Source organism: Rhipicephalus microplus, chromosome 8, assembly GCF_043290135.1.
Source record: "Rhipicephalus microplus isolate Deutch F79 chromosome 8, USDA_Rmic, whole genome shotgun sequence".
NCBI lineage: Eukaryota > Metazoa > Arthropoda > Arachnida > Ixodida > Ixodidae > Rhipicephalus > Rhipicephalus microplus.
This window is the reverse complement of record NC_134707.1, coordinates 86912726-86934522: the sequence shown is the minus strand read 5'-3', so window position 1 is coordinate 86934522 and position 21797 is coordinate 86912726. Positions and strand designations below refer to the sequence as shown.

The following is a 21797-nucleotide window of genomic DNA, read 5'->3' as shown; positions in this document are numbered from 1 at the left end:
AGAAGTCGAGTGGAGGAGCGTTTGTGAATACGGGGGTAAGTGTCAATCATTTGTGGCACATACGTGCATACCAGTGGCACATAGCCGCCCGTGGGTATGTGCCACTCTATAGCGGGAAGTGTTTGACGACGTACGCGAGAGCATTGTGACGTTATTCATTTCCTGACCAGCGCGTTATATTTCTTAAACCATCTTACCTTGCCATACTAATTTTGGTTCACTCAAAGTTAAGGGGAAATGTAGAAAGCAACCAGACGTAGGCAGCTAGTTGTTTCGATAGACACGTAGATAGACACCAAAAATGCTTGCAGTACGCACAGAAATGTTTCAGTTTTAATGATTATTACTACGTGACGAGACCAATAAAGATTGCGCTATTTAGATTGAAATATCTGCCAAGGCCAGCGGTGTTCTCTCTCAAGTATTGCGTTTTTTTTCCAGGGGGAAATTCAGCCAGGCATTCGAATTTCTTGGAGAGTCTGGAGAATACAATAAAATGAAACTGAAAGAGAAAAATGGTAAGTGTAAAAGTGGTTGCTTCTTCTTTATGGCTTCTTTTCACAAATATATATGTCATCAATGAATTAGAGATGTGTCAAAACTGTACGCACGAAATTATGAACGCAATAGCAGTAAAGAGCTCACTTCACCAAAATTCCGGGGTCGGCTGGATTGGCTTTCAGCATAAAGCCAGTGGCGTTGTCGAGTGAAATTTTTTTATAAATGCAAATCAATAAATTTTAAACATAATCCGTCCAAGTGGGCGTCAGAGGCAGGCCTTCTGTGTGACAAGCACTTGTTCAACTCCACAGGGGCGCAGTTGGTTACAAGTGCCCCCCCCCCCCCCCCGAAAAAAATCTAGACGGGTTTTATGTGCTGTGAGGGTTCTAGGGTTCTCTTTATAGTTTGAATGAAATCAGTTATCACGTTGGTGTTGATTACTGAAACAGCGCTTTAGAAACCGTCTATTGTAACCTGGTGCGTAGAAAATGCTTACATTGAAGGAAATTCAGGTTTTAATAATCTGCATGGCGTTAGTGCACTTCAAATCCCCTGCCCCGCCGATGTGGTTTGGTGGCTAAGCTACTCGGATGCTGACTCGCAGGTCACATTGAATCGCGGCTGTGGCGGCTGCATTTTCGATGGAGGCGTAAAAGCTGGAGTGTATGTGCTTGGATTAGGGTGCGCTTTAAAGAACCATCACGTGGTCAAAATTTTCGGAGCCCTCCACTACGGCGTCTCTCATAATCATATGGTGGTTTTGGGACGTTAAAACCCACATATCATCATCACTTCGTATCACTTGCCTGTAAACGGGCCTCCTCACAAAGCAGTTGTTTTGCCAAACGTTGCCCGCTTTTTTCGCGGCCGTGACAATAGTGGAAGGAGAGCGAACGTAGTGGGGGCCACAGCACCAACAATAACCTTTCAATCTCGTCGCGATGGATGTTATCGGTGAGCCTGACCGCGAGACGCTGGGGCAAGGTTTTCGGAAGGTTTACTTTTTATTGCAACTAGCTTCACTACAATTGATTAACTGTATTGGGGACTCTTGACGTCTTAGAGACCAATGCAAAATATCGCACTCAAGTTTAATATGAAGTCGTTCACTTTATTCAATTTCTAAAATAATAGAGCATTGCTGTTGTTGATATTACCATTTTAGGCGTTCTAAAACATTGATCTTTCGCTATGACGTAATGTGTGCTGCTGGGCTAGTTGGTATGATATTGAAACTAAAACATCAGTGTGGGTTTGACAGAGAAAAAATCGAATATTGCAGGACAGGCGCAGGCTGAACGCTCAGCTTATTCAAAACATAACATTTGTTCTTCTCACAACATACCTTCGCACAAGCGCTCAAGAAAGCATAACACAACAGCGTATGCTGAAGAAGTTGGCTTTTGCAGGCCCAATGCTCAAATTATCACTTTTGGAGATATTGTCATACAATCACTGTCAGCGCATGCTGATTTGCTTATTCAGAAAGAGCAGCCAAATCCTCGCTTGATGCATTTTAAAAACAATTTTCTACGCAATGAAAGTAACAGCAGTGATTACCCAGCGTTCACGCATCTTCACGCTCCGGTCTGCGTTGTGTGGCATTTAGATGTACACTGAAATGTTTACCACTGTGAGGCCGATTTCGCGAAGCGTGATTACGCGTCCGCCTGGCCTCAGCGTCGTCTCACAACCACGCAGACCGTGCCATTGCAAGACTCGTTTATAAATATCATGAGAGCTATGCAGTTCCCGGGCTAGCCGCTAGGGGGCCAACGTGAGTGGAAGCCTGCAATGTCAGCTCCGGCAAATGGTATGTGCTACTCCTACCCAACCTTTTATACGGTCACTAACCTGCTCGAACAGCGGCATAAGGATCTGACGAAAACAGAGACGACGCCCATGCAGGGCTAGCTCCGACATTCTGTGTGCAAAGGACACTTAGTGAACCGAGACGCTGAGCATCTGAGCTAAGCCTCTCTGAGACTCCGCTCCTTTTTCGACACTGCCAGCAACGCCTCCCGTTATCATGGAAGTAGCGGTTGAGAGTGTTACGTTTGGCCCGGCAGTTCGTCTCAGTAGACGCCATTGTGCGTGAGCCGGTATGCGAGAAGGCATTCTCTCTAATATCGGTGCCTGAACGGAAGCGAAAAGCACGCCGTTGTCCTGTAGTGTTTCGAGGTAGTTCTCTGTGGTCGGGTCTCAACGAAAGCTTCGTGAGACAACTCTTTCGTTGAACGGGCACGAACTGCGTGGGATGGCGCCAATGTGGCTGTTCTCATGAAGTCAACCTTTCGACTCGGCTTTTCTCATCTACGTGAGGCCATCGCAATACTCTAACAGTTCGAAAGCGTGGGAAGGCGTCGAAAAAGCTGTTCTCGGGGATCGAGTGTTTGGACTTTCATGTTCGAGAGAGTTCTGGAAGCCTGTAGCTGACAGCAGCCATGGACCGCTGCTGACGTTCATGTCAGTGGCCATCTCCCTGGAGAAGCTCAACTTTCCCTCTCCGGACCCTACTTCCTCGCCCTGCGGTGCCTTGATTGATTGATATGTGGGGTTTAACGTCCCAAAACCACCATTTGATTATGAGAGACGCCGTAGTGGAGGGCTCCAGAAATTTCGACCACCTGGGGTTCTTTAACGTGCACCCAAATCTGAGCACACGGGCCTACAACATTTCCGCCTCCATCGGAAATGCAGCCGCTGCAGCCGGGATTAGAACCCGCGACCTGCGGGTCAGCAGCCGAGTACCTTAGCCACTAGACCACCACGGCGGGGCAACCTGCGGTGCATTTAAGGCGTGGGCTCAATGTGTCATTTTGTGGTGCGCTCGTGCTACCATTAGACCTTTTCGCCCAGCCGAGTGGTGCAATATCTGCACCCTTTTCGGTGGGTGGGCCACTGAGACTTCGACACTTGATTTGTGGAAAGAGTGGTCACCCCCTTCTTTGGACCTCCGTGTAAGCAGACGGTGGGCTATAAAAGCCGAAGACATTTTGTGAATAATCGCTGAACCGTTGTACATAGCTGAATTATGGGCTGAATCTTTGTACATTGCTAAATCTCTGTACAGTTCTATTTTTCAACAATCGTGTTAATAAACCTTCGCTCTTTCTCTCTTACGCGTCCCCTCACTCATAGAGTTTCCTATTATACTCTATGGGGAACTCTGACCGTAGTGTCTAGTGACCCTATTGACCCTAGAGTTACCTATTATACTCTATAGGGAACTCTGACCCTAGTGTCTATGGGAGCTGCAACGTGCGGTGCTTCAGCGAGCATGGGAGTGATGGGTAGTACACACCATTGTCTGCTCTTCGTACTTCGGGCCTGCTTTTGGCTCTGTGTGTGCTCGTATGACTTGGAGCTGTTTTCTCACATAAAAAAGATCAGCAAATGTTCAGCGGTTGTGCTTCACCACCTTATTCTTTTAGACTTACTTTTCCAAATCGGTTCACGAAGTTAAAAAGGGTAGAATCTTTCTTTCAGAACAAACCGAAACAAAGCAATAAAGGAAGCTGCAAGTACGATTCAGCACCCGCAAGACTCGGCAAACGTGTGTACTACCCATCATTTCTATGGTCGCTGAACGATCGCAGTGACAGAGTCCCCTCTAGTTAATTTTAGAAAACTCTTTGCCCTCACTAGCGAAGATATGCTATGCGGACGATGGCGGTGAGCCAGCTTCCCCAAAGAAAACCCGCCAAACTTAACATCTGTAGTGGATGTTGAGTGCTATGTTGATCCGCTATTGGATGGCGCTGGGAGCATGCACGCGCCACCACATGTGGGGTATATAGAAGGGGGGCAGTTCGGAATACTGGGGGCTTCCTGTTGTTGGTTTGAGCCATGCTCGTGTGTTACTCGCCTTCTCTGAACATGGTGTCAGAAGTGGGTGTCTAACGCAGAGTTATGGACGAGACAACCAGCACAGACACTGCGCCTTCCCAGCTCATGGACGAGGCAACCGGCACAGACGCCGGGCCTTCCCAGCTCACCCTCGTTCACGTCGGTATTCCGGGAGTTCACCTTTCGTCTCCTTTTAACTTCACCAGCCCTGGGGAATGGACGACATGGATAACAAGGTACGAAAATTACCCTTTCGCTGCCGAAATCAACTCAGCCACCGACAAAATGCAGGTGCGATTCTTTCATATTGCACGGGTTTCCACGCACGTAGCGCCTTGTCGTCGCTAGGACTATCTGCTCCAAAAATCGCCCATCTGCGGAAGTCAAGGCTAAGCTAACTTCGCATTTAGTCCACCCTATCAATGAGATTTACGAGAGCCGCTGATTTCACCGCCGAGTATACCACAACATGGGAAGCCGGTTGATAAATTTTTTACCGCGCTTAGGAATCTTGTCAAGCGTTGTGGGTACTGCTACGTCAAGATCAAAGACCGCCCTGTGCGAGACAAGTTTGTCGTTGGATTGCGGAATGAGAAGCTATCGGATGAATTGTGCCGATGTACGAAAGTTGCAGCCGAGGAAGCGTTGTGCCAAGCGGTGTTCACAAAGAAGCCCAAAAAGAGTATCTATCTCGCGAAATTTTGACAGAGAGCGGGGTGTTCGACAGCTTAAACGTGGACGCGGCGCAACGCGCGAAGAACGCGTCATCGCGTCGCAGCAAGTCGGTGCAACCAACTCAGTCTACTTGCGAGTACTGCGGCCGTGGTCACCACTCTCGAAAAAAATGCCCAGCTCACAAGGCCACATGCAATTTCTGCAAGAAGCATGATCACTTTGTTGCTGCTTGCCTGACCAAGCATCGGAAAGAGCCGTTAGGCTCAGTTCAACTTCACGCGCTAAGTACGCGTCGGGCACGATATGCCGCCATTCACGTGAATGGTCACCTCGCACACTTCAATATATACTCCGGAGCCGTAGTAGCAGTGGTTTCACCTTCTCTTCCAGCATTACCTGCTGTTTTGGATAAAGTAGACGCCGAGGTATCTGGTCCTGGGAATCAAAGGTTGCACGTTCTGGGATATTTCACTGCTACCTTGCAGTGGCGTAACACGGTGTTTGTGGAAAGTCTGTATGTCATCAAGAACCAAACGACACTACCCCTGGGATTACCAGCAATTAAAGACTTGGACATCGTTCGGTTTTGGACTCTGTGGATAGTATTTCGTCACTCCAAGCACAAAGTTTTTGTGGACTTGGGGAAGTGCAAGAAGAATGCCACATCCGCGTCAATCAAGATGCTCGTGCCTTTTCAGTATGTGTTCCTCGATGAATTATTCTGCCCTTGCTCGAGCAGGTGAAGAAGTAATTGAATGAAATGGAAACCCGAGAAGACATTGGCAAGGTTGACGCACCTACCAAATGGTGTTCAGGCATCGTCGTCGTGCTGCCGAATCGTCGGGTGGGTACAGACTCTGTGTCGACTTGACGAAGCTTAACAAGGTTATGCTGCGGGAATGCAACATTCTGCCAACAGTTCAAAGACATCTTAGGCCAGCTTGGTGGGGCGCGAATTTTTTCCAAGTTTGATGCAAGATCCAGTTTCCACCAAATCAAACTTAGTCGTGAGAGCAAAGAACTGACGACATTCATAATGCCTTTTGGCCGTTATTGCTACAAACGTGTTTTCTTTGGCATACTGTCAGCGCCCGGGTATTTCGAACGCTTTGACACTGCTCGAAGGCAGCACTGGAATCGTCGACATGATAGACGACATACTCGTGTTTAGTAGGAACCGTCAAGAGCACGACCTGCGTCTAGCTGACGTCTTGGCGTGTTTAACACAAGTGGGCGTAACTCTAAACAAAAAAAAGTGTAAGTTCCGAGTCTTTTCTGTCAAGTTCTTAAGAGTTGTCGTCAGCGAGCTAGGAATTATTCCACACCCGGACAAAGTCAAGACTTTCATGGATCTCCAAACACAAATAGATGTTAGAGTGGTGTTCACCGACTACTTGGAATATTAGACCATGTGGCTCGGTTCATTCCAAACCTGTCTAAGATCTCCGCACCTATTCGTGCACTCCTCAACAAGAACAACGCGTGGAGCTGCAGTTACAACCAAGAGCAAGCGTTCAAGAAGATAAATTTTGCTCAGATCCGACATATGTATGGCTATGTACAATTCCCATTACCCAACTATAGTGTCGGCTGACGCAAGCTCTCATGGCCTTGGCGTCGTTTAATTCCAAGATCAATCGTCAGGAATTCGGCGGGCAGTTGCATTATGCTTCTAGATCTCTCACTACTACAGAAAGACGCTACAGTAAAACGGAAAAAGAGTCTCTGGCTGTCACATGGGCTGTCACCAGGTTCGACCAATACCTACGTGGACTCAGCTTTGAGGTCGAATTCGATCACCTTTCGCTTGTAGCTCTCCTGTCAAGCAAAGATGTAGACGTCTTGCCAAGTCGAAATCAACGTATGCGGATCAAACTGATGCGCTATCAGTTCTCCGTGAAGTATGTTCCTGGAAAACTGCTAGCCACAGCCGACACACTATCGAGAGCACCCTGTGATTTGCCAACTTCCAAAGCAGTCAGTCAGCAGCTTGGAAGTCTATATAGGGAAAATCCTCAAGGATCTACCTCCTCAACTGGCGAATCAGCTGGACGAGATCCGTCACCTTACCTCAAGATAGCGAGTGTTCTTCTGCTATGATCTATTGTGAGAAAGACTGGCCGTCCAAGAAGAGAGTTGCGACCCATTTAGTATCACACTGGAAGGAGCGAGAAAGACTGAGTGTGTACGAAGGGTTACTCTTAATGGATCGCCGCATTGTCTTTCCGTCAACTCAACGTAAGGGCATTCTCGCACTGCTGCATGAAGGACATCAAGGTGTCCGCCGCTGTCAAGATTGCGCCCATGAGTGCGTTTGGTGGCCCCATTGCAACCAACCTATCGAGAACCTTGTGGCTCAGTGTGCAAAGTGTGCTGAGACCCAAGTCTTGCGTTCTGAGCCACTGACACCAACGCCAACATCGGAATGACCATGGCAACACCTGGGAATCGACTTGTTACACTTGGAAGGACGTGACTACGTTCTCATCGTTGACTACTACTCCAGATTTCCAGAAGTAGTCACACTCGGAACTTAGTAAAAGTGGTGGTTGCTGCGGTCAAGAGTTGTTTTGCTCGTTTCGGAATACCAGACATTGTGCGGACGGAAAATGGGCCTCAATTATCGTCCAAGGAGTTCGCCGAATTTGAAATGGCATATCGACTCTGCCACGAGACTAGCAGCCCTCAATACCCTCGGAATAATGGAGAGGCAGAGCGCATGGTGCGTACTGTGAAAGATTTGCTGAAGAAAAGCCCGAATCCGTACCTCGCTCTACTCGCAGACTGAGACACACCTGGAGATTCGGGCGTGTCTCCAGCTCAGCTACTCATGGGAAGGAGACTACAAACTCGTCTTCCAGTTCTGCCGGAACGACTTCTTTTGGGCTTACCAAATCAGGTGGAGTTTCAAGCATAGGGTACTGCAGCGAAGTTGCAACGGGGGAAGGACTACAATCGCCGTCACAATGCTACTCCTCTGAATCCTCTCAATGTGGGGGAGTACGTGTGGATAAAGGATTTTGTTTGCGGTGGTCGTTTTTCAGCCCAGCTCAGCGACTAAGGTCAGATATGGTCCAGAGGAACTGTTAGCATGTGGTGCCGTTTGTAGGAGACCAAAATGTCCAAGGAGAAGAAGTGACAGCTTCATCACCGACTCATGGAACCTTGTCATCAATTCCGCCAAGGGCATCAGCCTCTAGTTCAGCGCCGGAAGCATCGTCTCCCAGCACTTCGTGCGCATCATCAATGCCGCCTGTGAGGATGCCTCCATCGCCTGATGTGAAGACTCTACCTGTGCGAGCAAGTGCGCCTCAGTGTGGTGAGCCTAAGCGTACGCGTTCTGGCCGTGCTGTGAAACCACCGCGCAGGTTGAACATGTAACTACCCCGGGAGGGAAGATGTAGTGGACGTTGAGTGCTATGTTGATTCTCTAACGGATGGCGCTGGGAGCATGCGCGTGCCACTTGATGTGGGGTATATAGCAGGGGGGCAGTTGTGAATAAAGGGGGCTCCCTGTTGTTGCTATAAGCCGTGCTCGTGTCTTACTTGGCGTCTCTGAACACCACCGACCTCAAGCCCTTTACAACTGGTGGCAGCGGTGGGAAGCCATTAAACTTTCGAGCCTTTAAAAAAGGCAACACCATCTCTGCTGAAGAGTTACAGGCAGGCTATGGTACACCAGTTCTCTACAAAGCCAATGCATCTCGAATGTTCACAGAAACCACTCTCGCAACCCAACGCTAACTTCAAGGCGGCCAACCCGGACGTCGGGAACATCGCGTGTATCGAAGCAGCCGCAACTGGCTGAGGCAAGACGCCGGCCCACGTGCCACCTGCTACCAAGGAGACGCGCATCATTGTACAATGCAGCAAACAACTGCCACCACCCCCACCGAACGGTTTTCGCGTCGTCCTTTGTCCGCGAGGTCAACTGCGACTCTGAGATGTCCCAACACCTCGACTCATGAAAGCTGTACCGGCCGCACTCCAAATCGCGCTACCTGACGATTTTTGCCTGCACATACACCTCACCAGGAATACATTTACTGCAGCTACAACATACTCTGCAGCAGCTGAGCTCCTATAGACGCTGACTTCACTCACCTTAGGCGGCGATGCTTACCCCTGCGTGGCGTACGTGGTAACCCCCCCCCCCGGTAGCTACAAGAAGAGGCATCTCAAACGCCTTTGACTACGAGACCCCAACCCAGCTGTACGAAGACCTGGTCAGATGGAATCCTGAATACTCAATACTCGCATCCCGACGAATGGGGAAGACGTGCTTTATTCTCATCGCCTTTGACGTCCATGGGGTACCACATTCCATAAATACATGGGAGCCTTTCACCGCTGCACTCCATACCGCGGAAGTCCGGATGCCAGTAAGAATTGCAGACTACCGGGTCATTGTCATGACGTATGCCCAAGGCCCAAGACTAATCTTTGCCCACGTTGTGGCATACAACATCCACCCCAGCAACCTCCTTGTACGCCTAAATACATTTTGTGCGAGCGCTTTCATATTACCGACACTGGATCATGCAAAGGACACAACATTAACCAGCCACGCAAACAAACAAGGTAACCTTAAGCGCAGCGAAGAGAAGCGGTTCCACATGGGGACAACTTCCCCCAGTTGTCGCCGGGGCCCACTCAACCCAGCCATCACAAGCAAGCCTGGACCGAGCCGCTTAAACAAGACTGGGGCCCTCTCTGTTCTTCGCCTAAGCACGCACCATCATCAGCAGCGACTTCCAGTCTACAAGACGATCTGGCCTAGTCTCGAGAGGAGACAGCGGCAGCCATAGCTCAATCTAAAGCAGCCCGAGCAGAAGCCGCCGCCCTTCGAGAACACATCGCGAAACTGGAGGCCCAGATAAGTACTCTTGCCACAAGCCGTGCCATTTCAACTACCCTAACTCCTACTACATCATAACCTCCTGCGCCGAACCCACCCAGCGCCTCTTGCATATCTTTCACACCCAGCCATGTCAACGCCACTTCCTCTTCTGATTCGCTCGAGTTAGATATCCACAGCAACTTCCTCGGCACACAAACCAGGACAATACGCTGCATCCCTCCACACACATCACACTATCCGATATACAGTTGTTTCTTGAGTCTTTTACTGCTCGTTTTCAGGCAAAATTGCTGGACGGTATCACTAGCATCAATCAGGAATGCACAACGATCAAAGACGCAGCAATCTGTGTAACAACAGACAATGCCGCGCTTATTCATCGTTTTGATTCCTTAGCTCAGTCATTGACTGACCGCTACAACAATCTTGACTCAGCTCAATTTGTTCGCAACACGCCTTCTAAAGTGGGATCTCACCCCTAGTAAATGCAAGAAACCCAATCCGGCTGAAGTGCCAGAAAACCCGCTGCCTTGAGTCGCTAACGACTCCCAACCATATGCGGCAGCTACGCCCCTGCTCTATTTGCATGTTGGCAGCTGACACTGTGGCAGGGGAACTGCCGAGGTTTCGGCCAGAAGAGTCATGTTGTCCAACAACTGCTATCTTGCAATGCGGAACCCGGTATCCTTGCCCTGCAAGAACCCTCCCATCTCCCAATCCTTACCCGGCTATACTTCTATTACAGCCGCAACCCCTAAACTCTCTCGGGTAGCGTTTCTAATTAATCGATCAATTACCACGAGCTCCAACTGTTTAACAGTCCAAGACATTGGTCACCTTCTAATTGAGCTTGTGCCGCAACATTCTATAGTTAACAGCCTCTTCATCCTGAATGTATACAGCAGCCCTTAGTGCTTATAAGGCAACTTGCAGCGCCTCTTTACGATCGCGAAATGCATAGCTAATAAGTGCCCCTACTCGTCGTGGGAGATTTTAACGCCCTACGTACAGCCTGGGGTTAGCCGCGCGACACACCAAAAGGACGTCGGGTGTGGCTAGCAGCGTATCCAGTCTCTCCCTGCTCACCGATTCGGCCTATCCGACACGCATGGGAAATAGTGTCTGCAAAGACACTACGCCAGACCTCACGTTCGCACATTGCCTCCCTCATGCCACATGATGCAACACACAGGAGAATTCGGAATGTGACGATTACATTATCGAAATTCTCCTAATTATGCCAGTACCCCGCAGGGTTCCCATGGTTTCCACTTTCGCCAACTGGGATTTTTTCCGCACTTATAGGCCCACCTACGCCTCTATAACAGACGCTACTGAACTGTCAAAAGAACTTCGGAGTGATGTCCGATGCGCAACTCGTCTAATACAAGAGAACTGTCCAAGCCACACCGTTGACTCCCATATTCTACATTTATGGGACGCTAAAGCAAGCCTAGAACGACGCTGGCAAAGTCAGCGTTGGAACCGAACTTTTAGACCTCACCTCGCCCACCTGAACAAAGAGATAAAGACCCATACAGCCACTCTTTCGCGACAGAATTGGGAATTGCTTTGCAACAAATTAGATGGCACTATGAACTTACCTGAGACTAGAAATTTGATCAGACGCCTAATTGATCCAACGCAGTCAAAGACTAACCAAAGACGCAACCTCACCAAACTCCTACATACTTGCGATAAACCTTCACCAGCTCCTCCAGGAACTTCGAAATCAGTAGTTCCTAATATACCCCGCCGTATGGCATCCCGACTACACAGGTCCTCCTATTGTGCTCCTCGACCAACCCATTACAGTAGCCGATGTTCAAGCGGAACTACAAAAATTAAGCACTTCCTCAGCCCTCGGTCCAGACGGTATTTACAACAAAGCACTCCATAATCTCGACGACCAATCAGTTGCCGTCCTTACTGAATATTTTAATGAGTGCTGGCTAAGAGTCACCCTCCCACCACATTGGGAAGAGGCCAAGGTTGTCTTTATATCCAAACCTGAGAAACCTATCCTTAGGTCTAACCTCAGGCCCCTATCCCTCACTTCTTGTGTCGGCAAACTCATGAAACATGTACTACAAACCAGGCTCTGTCAGCACCTAGAAGGCAATAATCCTTTGCCTACTTGCATATTTGGATTTCGCCCTAGGCTTTCCACACAGGACATTTTCCTGCAAATGAAACACTACATTCTCGACCCTCAAAGCTGTGCTACCAGACGTATTTTAGAAGTAGATATAACAAAGGCATTCGACAACGTTGCGCACTCAGCTATCCCAGAGAACCTTTTTAACCCTGGGAGTCAGCACCAAAACATGCAACTACGTCCAAGACTTCCTCAGCCACTGCACAGCAACACTTACCTTTGGCCATCACAGCCTGCCATGCATCACGCTTTACGCACGTGGTACGCCCCAGGGAGCAGTTCTCTCACCTATTATATTTAACAATACACTTCCTCATCTGCCCAAAAATTTTGGTCAGATCCCCGACATCCACTTCAGCTTCACGCCGACGACATCACCGTCTGGGTAAACCGTGGCAGTGACGCCGAAATAGAAAAGCACTTTCAATTCGCACTAATTACCATCGACACATATGTTCAAGAACGTGGCCTTACCTGCTTACCTTTCGAATTGGAGCTCTTTCTTTACCTACCAAAGCAACATACTTCAGCCATTCCCCTATCTCTCTCACGCTAGGTGCCCACCCCCTCCTACTTCTCTTGAAAATTCGGTTGCTAGGGCTAGTTCTCTACTCACATGGCGCACTTGAAGAACTCATTAAGACTCTCCAAAGACATGCTCAGCAGACCACTCGACTGATTTGTCGCATAGCGAACCGTCGGGCTGGTCTATGCGAGCGAAACACGCTTCGCCTCACCCACACTTACATCGTAAGCTGCACCACGTATGCCCTCCCTTACCTACCTCTCCGACAGAAGGAGAGATACCGGGTTAACACGCTTCTACGGAGTTGTAAAAGAACGGCTCTGCGCTTTCCCCCAAGAAAAGTGAGAGACTCTTCAAACTTGGCGTACATAATACGTTTGAGGAGCTCACTGAAGCCACCTCTACACCACTGAGATGTCGTCTGTCTAATTCGGTGGCCGGCCGTGCTCTTTTGTCCCAATTAAACTTAGCCGCAATTACACACTCCCCCGGGGGGGGTCGCTTTTTCTTCTAACCTTTGCTCTCACCTAAACGTGCCCCCTGTCCCGAAGAACGTGCATCCTGTGCGAGACGAGAAACGCAGAAACGCAAGGGCTCAGGTCCTCCAGAGACAATATGTCGAGGACCAGGATGTGGTGTACGTGGACGCAGCGGAATATGCGTCAGAATCCCGCATAGCCCTTGCGGTGGCTGACAATCAGGCCAATCTTCTAACTTCGTGCTCAATTGTCACAAATTTCTCCACACAGGCAGAAGAGGCAGCTATCACGCGTGCTCTCATCTCAGCACCCGCCACCCCAATCCTTAGCGACTTGAAATCAGTCATTCTTATCTACGGCAATAGCTGATATCCCGTGCCGCTGCTCGCTTGGTACGCTTCTGGCTGCCTGAGCGTTCCACAACCCTCATCTGGACGCCAGCACATGCCGGCCTTCTTGGCAACGAGGACGCTCACCTCAGTCTCTAGCCCGAGGTCTCACATTCTGGCCTGGAGAAATGGAGCCCCTTCCACAGGTCGAGGAGCGCTTGCTCTCTTTTTGTGATATTCCATCGCATTACTGGGATCAACAAAGAGTATACACTCCCCCAGCCGAATCCCTAAAGATAGCGCAGGCCACACAAAGGCGACGCCTGCAAACTAGGACTGCTCCATACCTTGTATTACTAAGCGCCCGTTACCCAGACCAGTTTCCCTCTTCATGCAAACTTTGCGGCAAACCAGGAGACTTCCTCCACATACTCCTCACGTTTCCCACCTTCCCACATCGCCCCCCTCCGGCTGTGGTGGTGTCATACCGGGAGACCATCATGACCAGCACTTCTGCGTTCGATCAGCGCCGGATCATCTCGTGCGCCATGAAGAGGATCGCACTTCAAGGGCTTTCCTTTGCTGTGTAAGGGTGCCTTCTCACCATGAGGGAGCACTTGCGTGCCATGAGGGGGCTCGGCCGTCGCGCTCTAAAGTGGCATATAAATGTTTCTACCAGCTATGCAGTTCTCTGCAAAATAAAAGAAAAACGGCGTTCAAGCCACGCGGTCTAAAGCTGCATGACTACCTCCATGTATCGTGAAGCGAGGTGAGCGAGCTGCGCGTTCAGTTCACCTTTGTTGCGTTCGCAAGAATAAAAGAATGCTTCTCGTGTTAATATCTCTTCGCCTTTGTGAAAGCACAAAAGCGAGGCAGTAAGAAGGTAGATGAAGATGACGCTCAATTCAACGTCGCTGATGAACGACTTCCTCATCTCCCCCTCAATACTCTTTTTTCTATTCGAGAGGGCACCCTCCTCCTTTCAGTTCTGACGGGCTGAGTATGCACAAAAGCACAAAAACTTCATGTGAAGGGAGCTCTATCGTTAGCTTGCATCTACTTGCAGTGCAGCTGAAATGCTATGTGACCTGTTAACTTTGTACCTGCCTACGTGTGGCTCTTCAAGAAAAGATTGAGCCACCCATTACTGTCTTTTTGGCCGGCCCTGCGAGGGACTCGCGAGCATTTTCTTTTCCATTAGCTGCAGCGATCATCCCTACAACGACCTTGTCCACCTCCTCTGCGTCATCGCCCGCCATGATGGTCTAGTGGCTAAGGTACTCGGCTGCTGACCCGCAGGTCACGGTATCGAATCCCGGCAGGGGCGGCTACATTTTAGATAAAGGCAGAAATGCTTGAGGCCATGTGATCAAGCAATTCGGTATAGTATTATGTTAAAAAAGGAGATGCATATTGTTCACAATATAGCATAGTTTGGGGTGGTAGAAAGAAATGCTAATTTCAATGCATTTTTATTTGCACATTGGTGGACAAATTGCTGATTATTCGAAGGTTGTGATATATATATGCTCCCTTCATTCAACAAGATTTCAGTCAATCTTGTTCAATTCCATCTGCGATTGCTTTCAGCGGCCATTTACCGTAATAGCATGCGCTGTGCGATGTTCGAGGGAGTATCTTCGAAAAAGAAAAAAACTTTTGTGAGTGCAACTCGCAGGCATGTATAAGCTTAAATTGAAGATGCATGTGGTACTAATTTATTGTAAAATTGCATTATGCGTTTCCTTTCGCTGCGTATAACGTTTTCGCCTGCGCAGATAGTAAATTTATCGAAAATTTTAGGATTGCACTAGTAAACGATTTATTTGCTGCATTGTTTGAAAGCGTCAAATAAATCTCACGTCATACACACTCAACGGGATTATGTTAAGCAAGGTGCAACTGACTCCCACATGACACACATTCAATGGACAATGTATTGAAATGCTGAAGCTTTATAGCAACCCTTAACGTAGGCTGCCCAATTCACAAAACTTCTATTTTGTGTGGTTTTGCGGTTACTTGGTCGAGGTCACTAATGTGCACGTGCCTCCGCAGGATTAGGTTAAATATTTCCTTGCTGATACAATTAGTATGACGCATCTAGGCAAATAAAGGCTGGCATCATACCTAAGCCAAAATCTACATTCTGTATGCAGCCCTCCGCGGTGCAGCCGCGCATCAAATAAAACTGCTTGCGGACATATCCTTTGAACGCTGACACTGTGGCGCATTCACCTATAAAATATGTATGCCGGTACATACTCACGAAAATGCGCAAATACATGCTCGCAACTAATAACATCGTAGCGCGTCCGAACTGAGACACAGGACAAGAGAATGGGCAAAAGGCAGCGCTCCGCTTTTGTCTCTTTCCTTGTCCTGTGTCTCAGTTTTGATGCGCTGCGATACTTATAGTTATGAATTACCAACACGACCAACTACATAGCCATGTACACACTCGCGTATAGAGGTTGATGGACATTTGGACACTAGCACTTGCTTTAATGTGGCCAAACAATTTTGGCCATGTGAGAATTTTATGAGTGTATTTTTGTTTTCTTCTTCTTCTTCTTCTTCTTCTTCTTCTTCTTCTTCTTCTTCTTCTTCTTCTTCTTCTTCTTCTTCTTCTTCTTCTTCTTCTTCTTCTTCTTCTTCTTATTATTATTATTATTATTATTATTATTATATTGTTGTTGTTGTTGCATCCCGCAAAACGTCTAACGTGTAAATTTCATACTCTGTCAAAACTGTGTGGTTATGTAAGGTTTATGAGATCAGTGATCTTCGTGTTCTTTCTGATAGCATGCAAGATTTTTTCTACGCGCAATAAATGCGCTGCCATGCGAGGCCTTCGTTCTCTCCCTTTTGGTAACCTATCTCTCGAGAATCCAGTTTTCCTACAGCCTTCTACAAATTGTGCACTGCGATATGTCTTGCTCAACTTGAATATATATGCATATATACTTTGTAATGGCCTTGATAAGTATAGCATAACGCCACTGAGCGAGTCTGGAAAACATTTATAAGCATTTACACCCGTCGTTTCGCTAGAAATGACTGTGGGTCTCTTTTCAGTTCTGCTAGAATACTATCCTTCCCATCACTTAACTGCCAACAAAATGACGCTGAGCTGTTCTTTATTTACAAGCTAGTTCAGGGTAAGATATTCTGCCCTTCTCGGTTGTAATAATTTTCGAATTCCGCGTACTTTATCCAGAGAGAATCGAGCGTTGCATGTAACTGCCAGCTTCTTTCAACACTATATCCTTCACAGCACACCGAAACTCTCTTACGTCAACTTTCTTGATTCGTTATGTTTTTCCTAGTCCACAGTCATTTTTTATTATGTTTGCTCTGTCCTAACATAGATTTGCACATGTACAGATTCTTTCCTTTTCCGCCTTTCAGGAAGCTTTCCACACACAGTTGTGTACACGATGCATTATTTTTCAGTCTCATTTTATCAATATCTTCTTTTTATTTATTGTCCCCATTGTGCGTTGATTTCTTTTTGTCTGTGCGTTTTGGCTCTTTTTATTGATTTCATTTTCTGCACACAGTCTGTAATGCATTATTCCTATTATTATTTTACATTTGCGTGCGCCATCACGAAACACCCTATGCTTGTTGCTAGATACGTTAAATGAATGAATGATGAATGATTCCTTCATTGAATATTACTAATAATATAAATGCGTGAGAAATGAGATGCAAATCTTGATAAAATGCGCCTTGGTTGCCAGCGTGCACGAAACAGGAATTGCAGTTTCACTGAATGTATGTCTTAAAGGTCATACAACTGCAGCTTTCTAGGCCCGCGGGGAGAAGTTGAGCTCTATTGTCCCAAAAAACTCACCTGGCCGCACTGTAGCCGTTTGCAAGTTTGCGAGGGGTGCGCACGCTAAAGAATGTAAAATGGCGTAAGTCGGAGGGTTGAAAAATTTGGGGAACGTTTTTCGCATAGAACAGTCGGTCGACATAGCAGACAAAATAGCGCTGCGACCCACTTCCAGTAACGACGAAGAAAATAGTTTGCGCAACAATGCAGACGTGTGGTAATAATATTGTGTCATCAATTGTGAACAAATTTCGTTCGTCAATAAGCTTAGAAAAATTTTGTTGCAGTGAGAAGCGCGTAAATCGTCAATCTCCAGGGTAATGTAGGTTACACTGTCAAGCCAGCAGTGTATCCACCCGTGTCATTGTTGCTTCTTTGCTCGCCGGAAACATCGCTTGGGTGCGGACCACGTTCGTCACCTTTTATTCCTCTTGCTCTTATTTCGTGTTTAACTACTGCTACGATTTACGTAAGATAATAATGCAGCTTTCAGCAATATACTTCGCTGTATGTGGTGCAATTGTAGACGACGGTAAAAGTGTTTTCGTGTGCGTGTGCGTGTATAGGCCGCTGGATTGGCCATCGCCAACTTTTCGCGCAAAAAAAAAAAGATACTCATGCTTGCTGATAAGCTTTCCTTCACAACTTCTTCCAAAAGCAGTGCAAATGGCCGTGGTGGCCATTAAGGGGTCATGGCACCTAATTTTCAACTATAACCTGTGGTAATTGTGTGGTTTGATTTTTGTACGTTCACAGAGAAGCTGGCGAAATTTTAGCTAATTTAGTCGAGCCGTTAATTTTTATTCCAATATTTTTATAAACAAGCAAGAGGTTTGAGAGTCGGGCAACACTGACGCGCTCGCTAGCCGTGACGGCACGAAGCGCTTGTTGTGCGAACCGCTGCACTCGGAATTCCGGAGACCGGCCGTGGTCCGTGGTCAGCTGCGCGTGCAATCAAACTTCTTCTGCGTAGTTCAACTTTACACTGGAACTAAATAACTTCCAGAAGTGGAAACAATGCCAACGCGTCAACCATGTAGCGCTGGCACTTGCAGAAAGCAATTTAGGTGGTCGCGAAGGGTACTGTGAATGAGCATTGCGTATGCCGTTTGCCACCACAGATAAATATTTATTGAAACTCCTCGCAGACACTGCCATTGCTGAGCATCACACTTGCAATTTTGTACTGGAATCGAATGCAATTGCCAGAGTTCAACTAAAGATTCGGCCAAAAGGTATATCGTGAGTAATCCTAGTGCCACACTGAAATGCCATTCGCTTCGGCTTATACTTAGATATGCCGCACGCAACAAATGATTAAAAACAACAATCCCAACGAGCAGCATTGCTACGGCTACTTACTGATTACGTTAAGTGCCGAATGTCGTGCATGCGCGTATGCTAGTCAACAAAAACCTGCACGCTTCGCCAATGCCACGGCGCTAAGTCCCCCTTGCTTGCGAATGCAGCGCCGATGGTCCCCCGCATCAGAAGCTTCCTTTTCAACCTAACATGCTTGAAATAAAGCTACTTATCATTGAAGAAAGCCGTCTGCAACGTCTGCCACAACGGCGAGGTCGTTGGCATCTTGGTTCTCACCGTCTTCGATGCTTTCTTTGTCGCTAGAGCTGGTGGTGATGGAGTCAACGTCAAAATTCTCAACAAACACGACGTTGCCGACGCATATGGTGATGGTACCGCTAGTACACCGCAAGACTTAGAAGCCACCCACACGTGCGGACCACTCGGCAAGCAACACTCGCCACACTGACCGCGTGCGGAAGCTGCTGCTGGGTAGCAGACGACGACACCGCTCCTTCGGCTTGTGACGTCACGTACGGCATGGCGAAATGGCGGCCGCCAGCGGTGGGCGGAGGTTTTCAGCTCATGACTTCTACGGCTCATTTTGCACTAAAATAATTTCTTACAGTCGAGTTTTCACACGTGTACAAGTGAAATTGACCCTCTGGGTTTGTTTTTCGGCGAAAACCCTCAACTGTTGGGTGACCATGTCATGACTCCTTTAAGGTGTGAATAGGTTATTTTGATTTAGAAGCTCCGTGAAAGACAAGTCTGGGTTATATGTTAAGTTCATCTTTTTCATTGCCTTCACACGTAGTTCGCGATTACTATGATAACTTATAAAAAATAGCGCATAGCATGCTTCGTGAGTAAATAACTTCATAGTATACGTGGTTACGTGATTAAGCTGTTTTGTTTAAGTGATACTACAACACAAAAAGTATTGACAGGCAAGCATTAAACATAAACACAACGTGTCTATTTAGTAAAGTGGATTAACAGTGACACGTGCCCACCACAGACTTTAAATAAGTGGCCAAGTTACATTTCAGCAATAATTTCTTGAGAATAACTTGAGCTATATTGAGGATAACTTGAACAAGAACCTCGAGAGGATACGTACAACATTTGTTTTAGAGACGATGGTGACTGCATGCAGACCTTTCAACAAGCAGCAATATCTGCAGAATGATTTGTAGGGCTATATAATTTATGCCGGCGACACAAGTTGAATTCATAGATGAATCATCTGAATAGCTATATATAAAGGCATCTATATAAGTCATGTCTAACGTTATATGAATGATTCTATTTGTAGCTTTATATAGATGATTGCCATATATGGCCATATACAGCGACGTCCTTATATGGGTATAGAAGGGATCAGGTATATCAGGTTCTATAAGGCCGATATGTGGCTACGTCAGGAATCGGGCGCATCGTGCTTTATATGGAATTCCCATATTGGCTCTTATATAACCTGATATGCCCGATTCCGTATGTAGCCACATATAGGGATTTTTATATAGGTTTATAAATGGGATTTTCGTAAGGGAGATTTACCCCCGAATGCAGAGATGTTACTTGACTCGTACTTGATTCGTTATTGACTCAAGGCAGTCTTGCCGCTCGCTACAAATCGTTCTCGAACGTGCGGACGACTTGAAGGCGACTTGGCTCGGTTGAAGTCACGACAATATTCAAGTCAGCTGCAAGGCTAGCTTGAAAGCCACTTCATGCGTTATTCTAACTTGGCCACCTCTCGAATGGACGTTGCGCGGAGGGCAGCCAATTTTGAGTTTGCTTGGCTCGCCATAAGCGTAGCACTTTGTGAGGCTTGCTGCCTGCCGAAGATACTCGACCCTCTTTACGTGACCGAGGAAATGCGATGGAGTTGTATGACGAGCAACAATTCCACGTTCGATAAATGTTCACGAAGAACGCCGTGCGGCAGCTGCCGGCTCTGTTGCTGCTCCGTGAGAGTAGGGACAACCGAAGACAGCCTCTGCCTCCAGTGTACTGATGGTGCTCAGGTTTTACAGCACTGGCACATTTCAAACAGTCACCGGGAATCTCGTGCGCATTTCATAGTCGACAGTGTGCCGTGCAGTTTGAAACGCTACGCTACTCATTGTAAAGGACCGTTACGCGATGATGGTGCACTTTGCGCAGCCGGCAGCACTTCCTATAGTTATGCGGGGCTTGTGTGAAGTGGCTGAGTTTCCTGGCGTTGCAGCATATGTAGACTGCACACACGTGCGTATTAATAGCTCCGGTGGTGATGACGCCGAAGTGTTCCGTAACCGCAAAGGCTATTTCTGCTATTCTAAAGCACGACGACATTTTCCGTCTCTTACTGTGCAAAGTTGACTCGGTGCTGTGTCTGTGTGCCTGTGTGCCTCATCTATCTTTTCGTCTCGTCTTGGCCACTGTTTCTTGCTCAGAAAGGCATTGCCTACAGCACAACTTGATGAAATATTGTACACACAAAATAAAAGAGGTGCCCCTATAACGAGTTTCCTCATCATGGGCCTCCCCTTTCACCATCATGCAGCGAGACATTGCTCCACCTCACGAGACAAAATTCTCCTGAAAGCAATGTCCTGACCCCCCCCCCCCCCCAAGCTCAATAAGAGGATAAGAATCACTTTTGTTCCCAGAACTTGTTTTTAATTTTTCATGTATAACTGTGGCCTAGCCCGCTACAAGCATGTCGAAAGGTGAACAGAAAGGTGAAAGACAACCAAGCACATATACGCTCATAAATCCTGTGGCATCCACAATGTTGCACGCACAGGCGTACTACTACTTTGCGTACGGGAGCACTGTCGTTCTCACGCTCCCTGACGGTTCTTGGCCAGAATTATTCTTTAGCCAGGCTTCGCGATGCTGTAGATTTCAGGGGACTTCGTGCTACTCCAAGCTAGCGTCTCTTTTCGCGCTCAACTTGCACAGTGGCACACACAGCAGCACAGCAGACTCGCTGTATCACACCGCTAAAACAAAGACATCGGCATACACGTACATTGAAAAAACTGTCCTCAAACACAGGAAACAAGACGCAAACTGTCCCCCATACATGATCGCATGCAAAAAAGCACGAGAAAGCACGCAAAAGAGCACACAGTCATGCACAAATCCTCGCGCACTCACGTTCAAACACAAAGTGCCATACGCTTTGACGAGGGGAGCGGCAGCACCTTCCTAAAAAAAGCGTCCGAAACTGTCGACTCCGCCAAGGTGTGCTCGCCCATTGACGGCGACGCGACGCAGCAG

At 47.6% G+C, this 21797-nt stretch overlaps 1 protein-coding gene across 5 annotated transcripts in view; it reads left to right on the top strand.

Moving 5' to 3' along the window:
* Positions 1–21797, top strand: part of LOC142768646 (uncharacterized) — a 102870-nt gene that overhangs the window by 36070 nt on the left and 45003 nt on the right. For 4 of the 5 annotated variants that reach the window (XM_075870656.1, XM_075870657.1, XM_075870655.1 and 1 more), the window contains exon 3: positions 442–518. In XM_075870656.1, coding sequence (XP_075726771.1) covers positions 442–518 — 77 coding nt within the window. Of the gene's footprint in view, positions 1–441; positions 519–18845; positions 19035–21797 lie in introns of those variants that run through there. The other variant, XM_075870658.1, reaches the window with a different exon arrangement.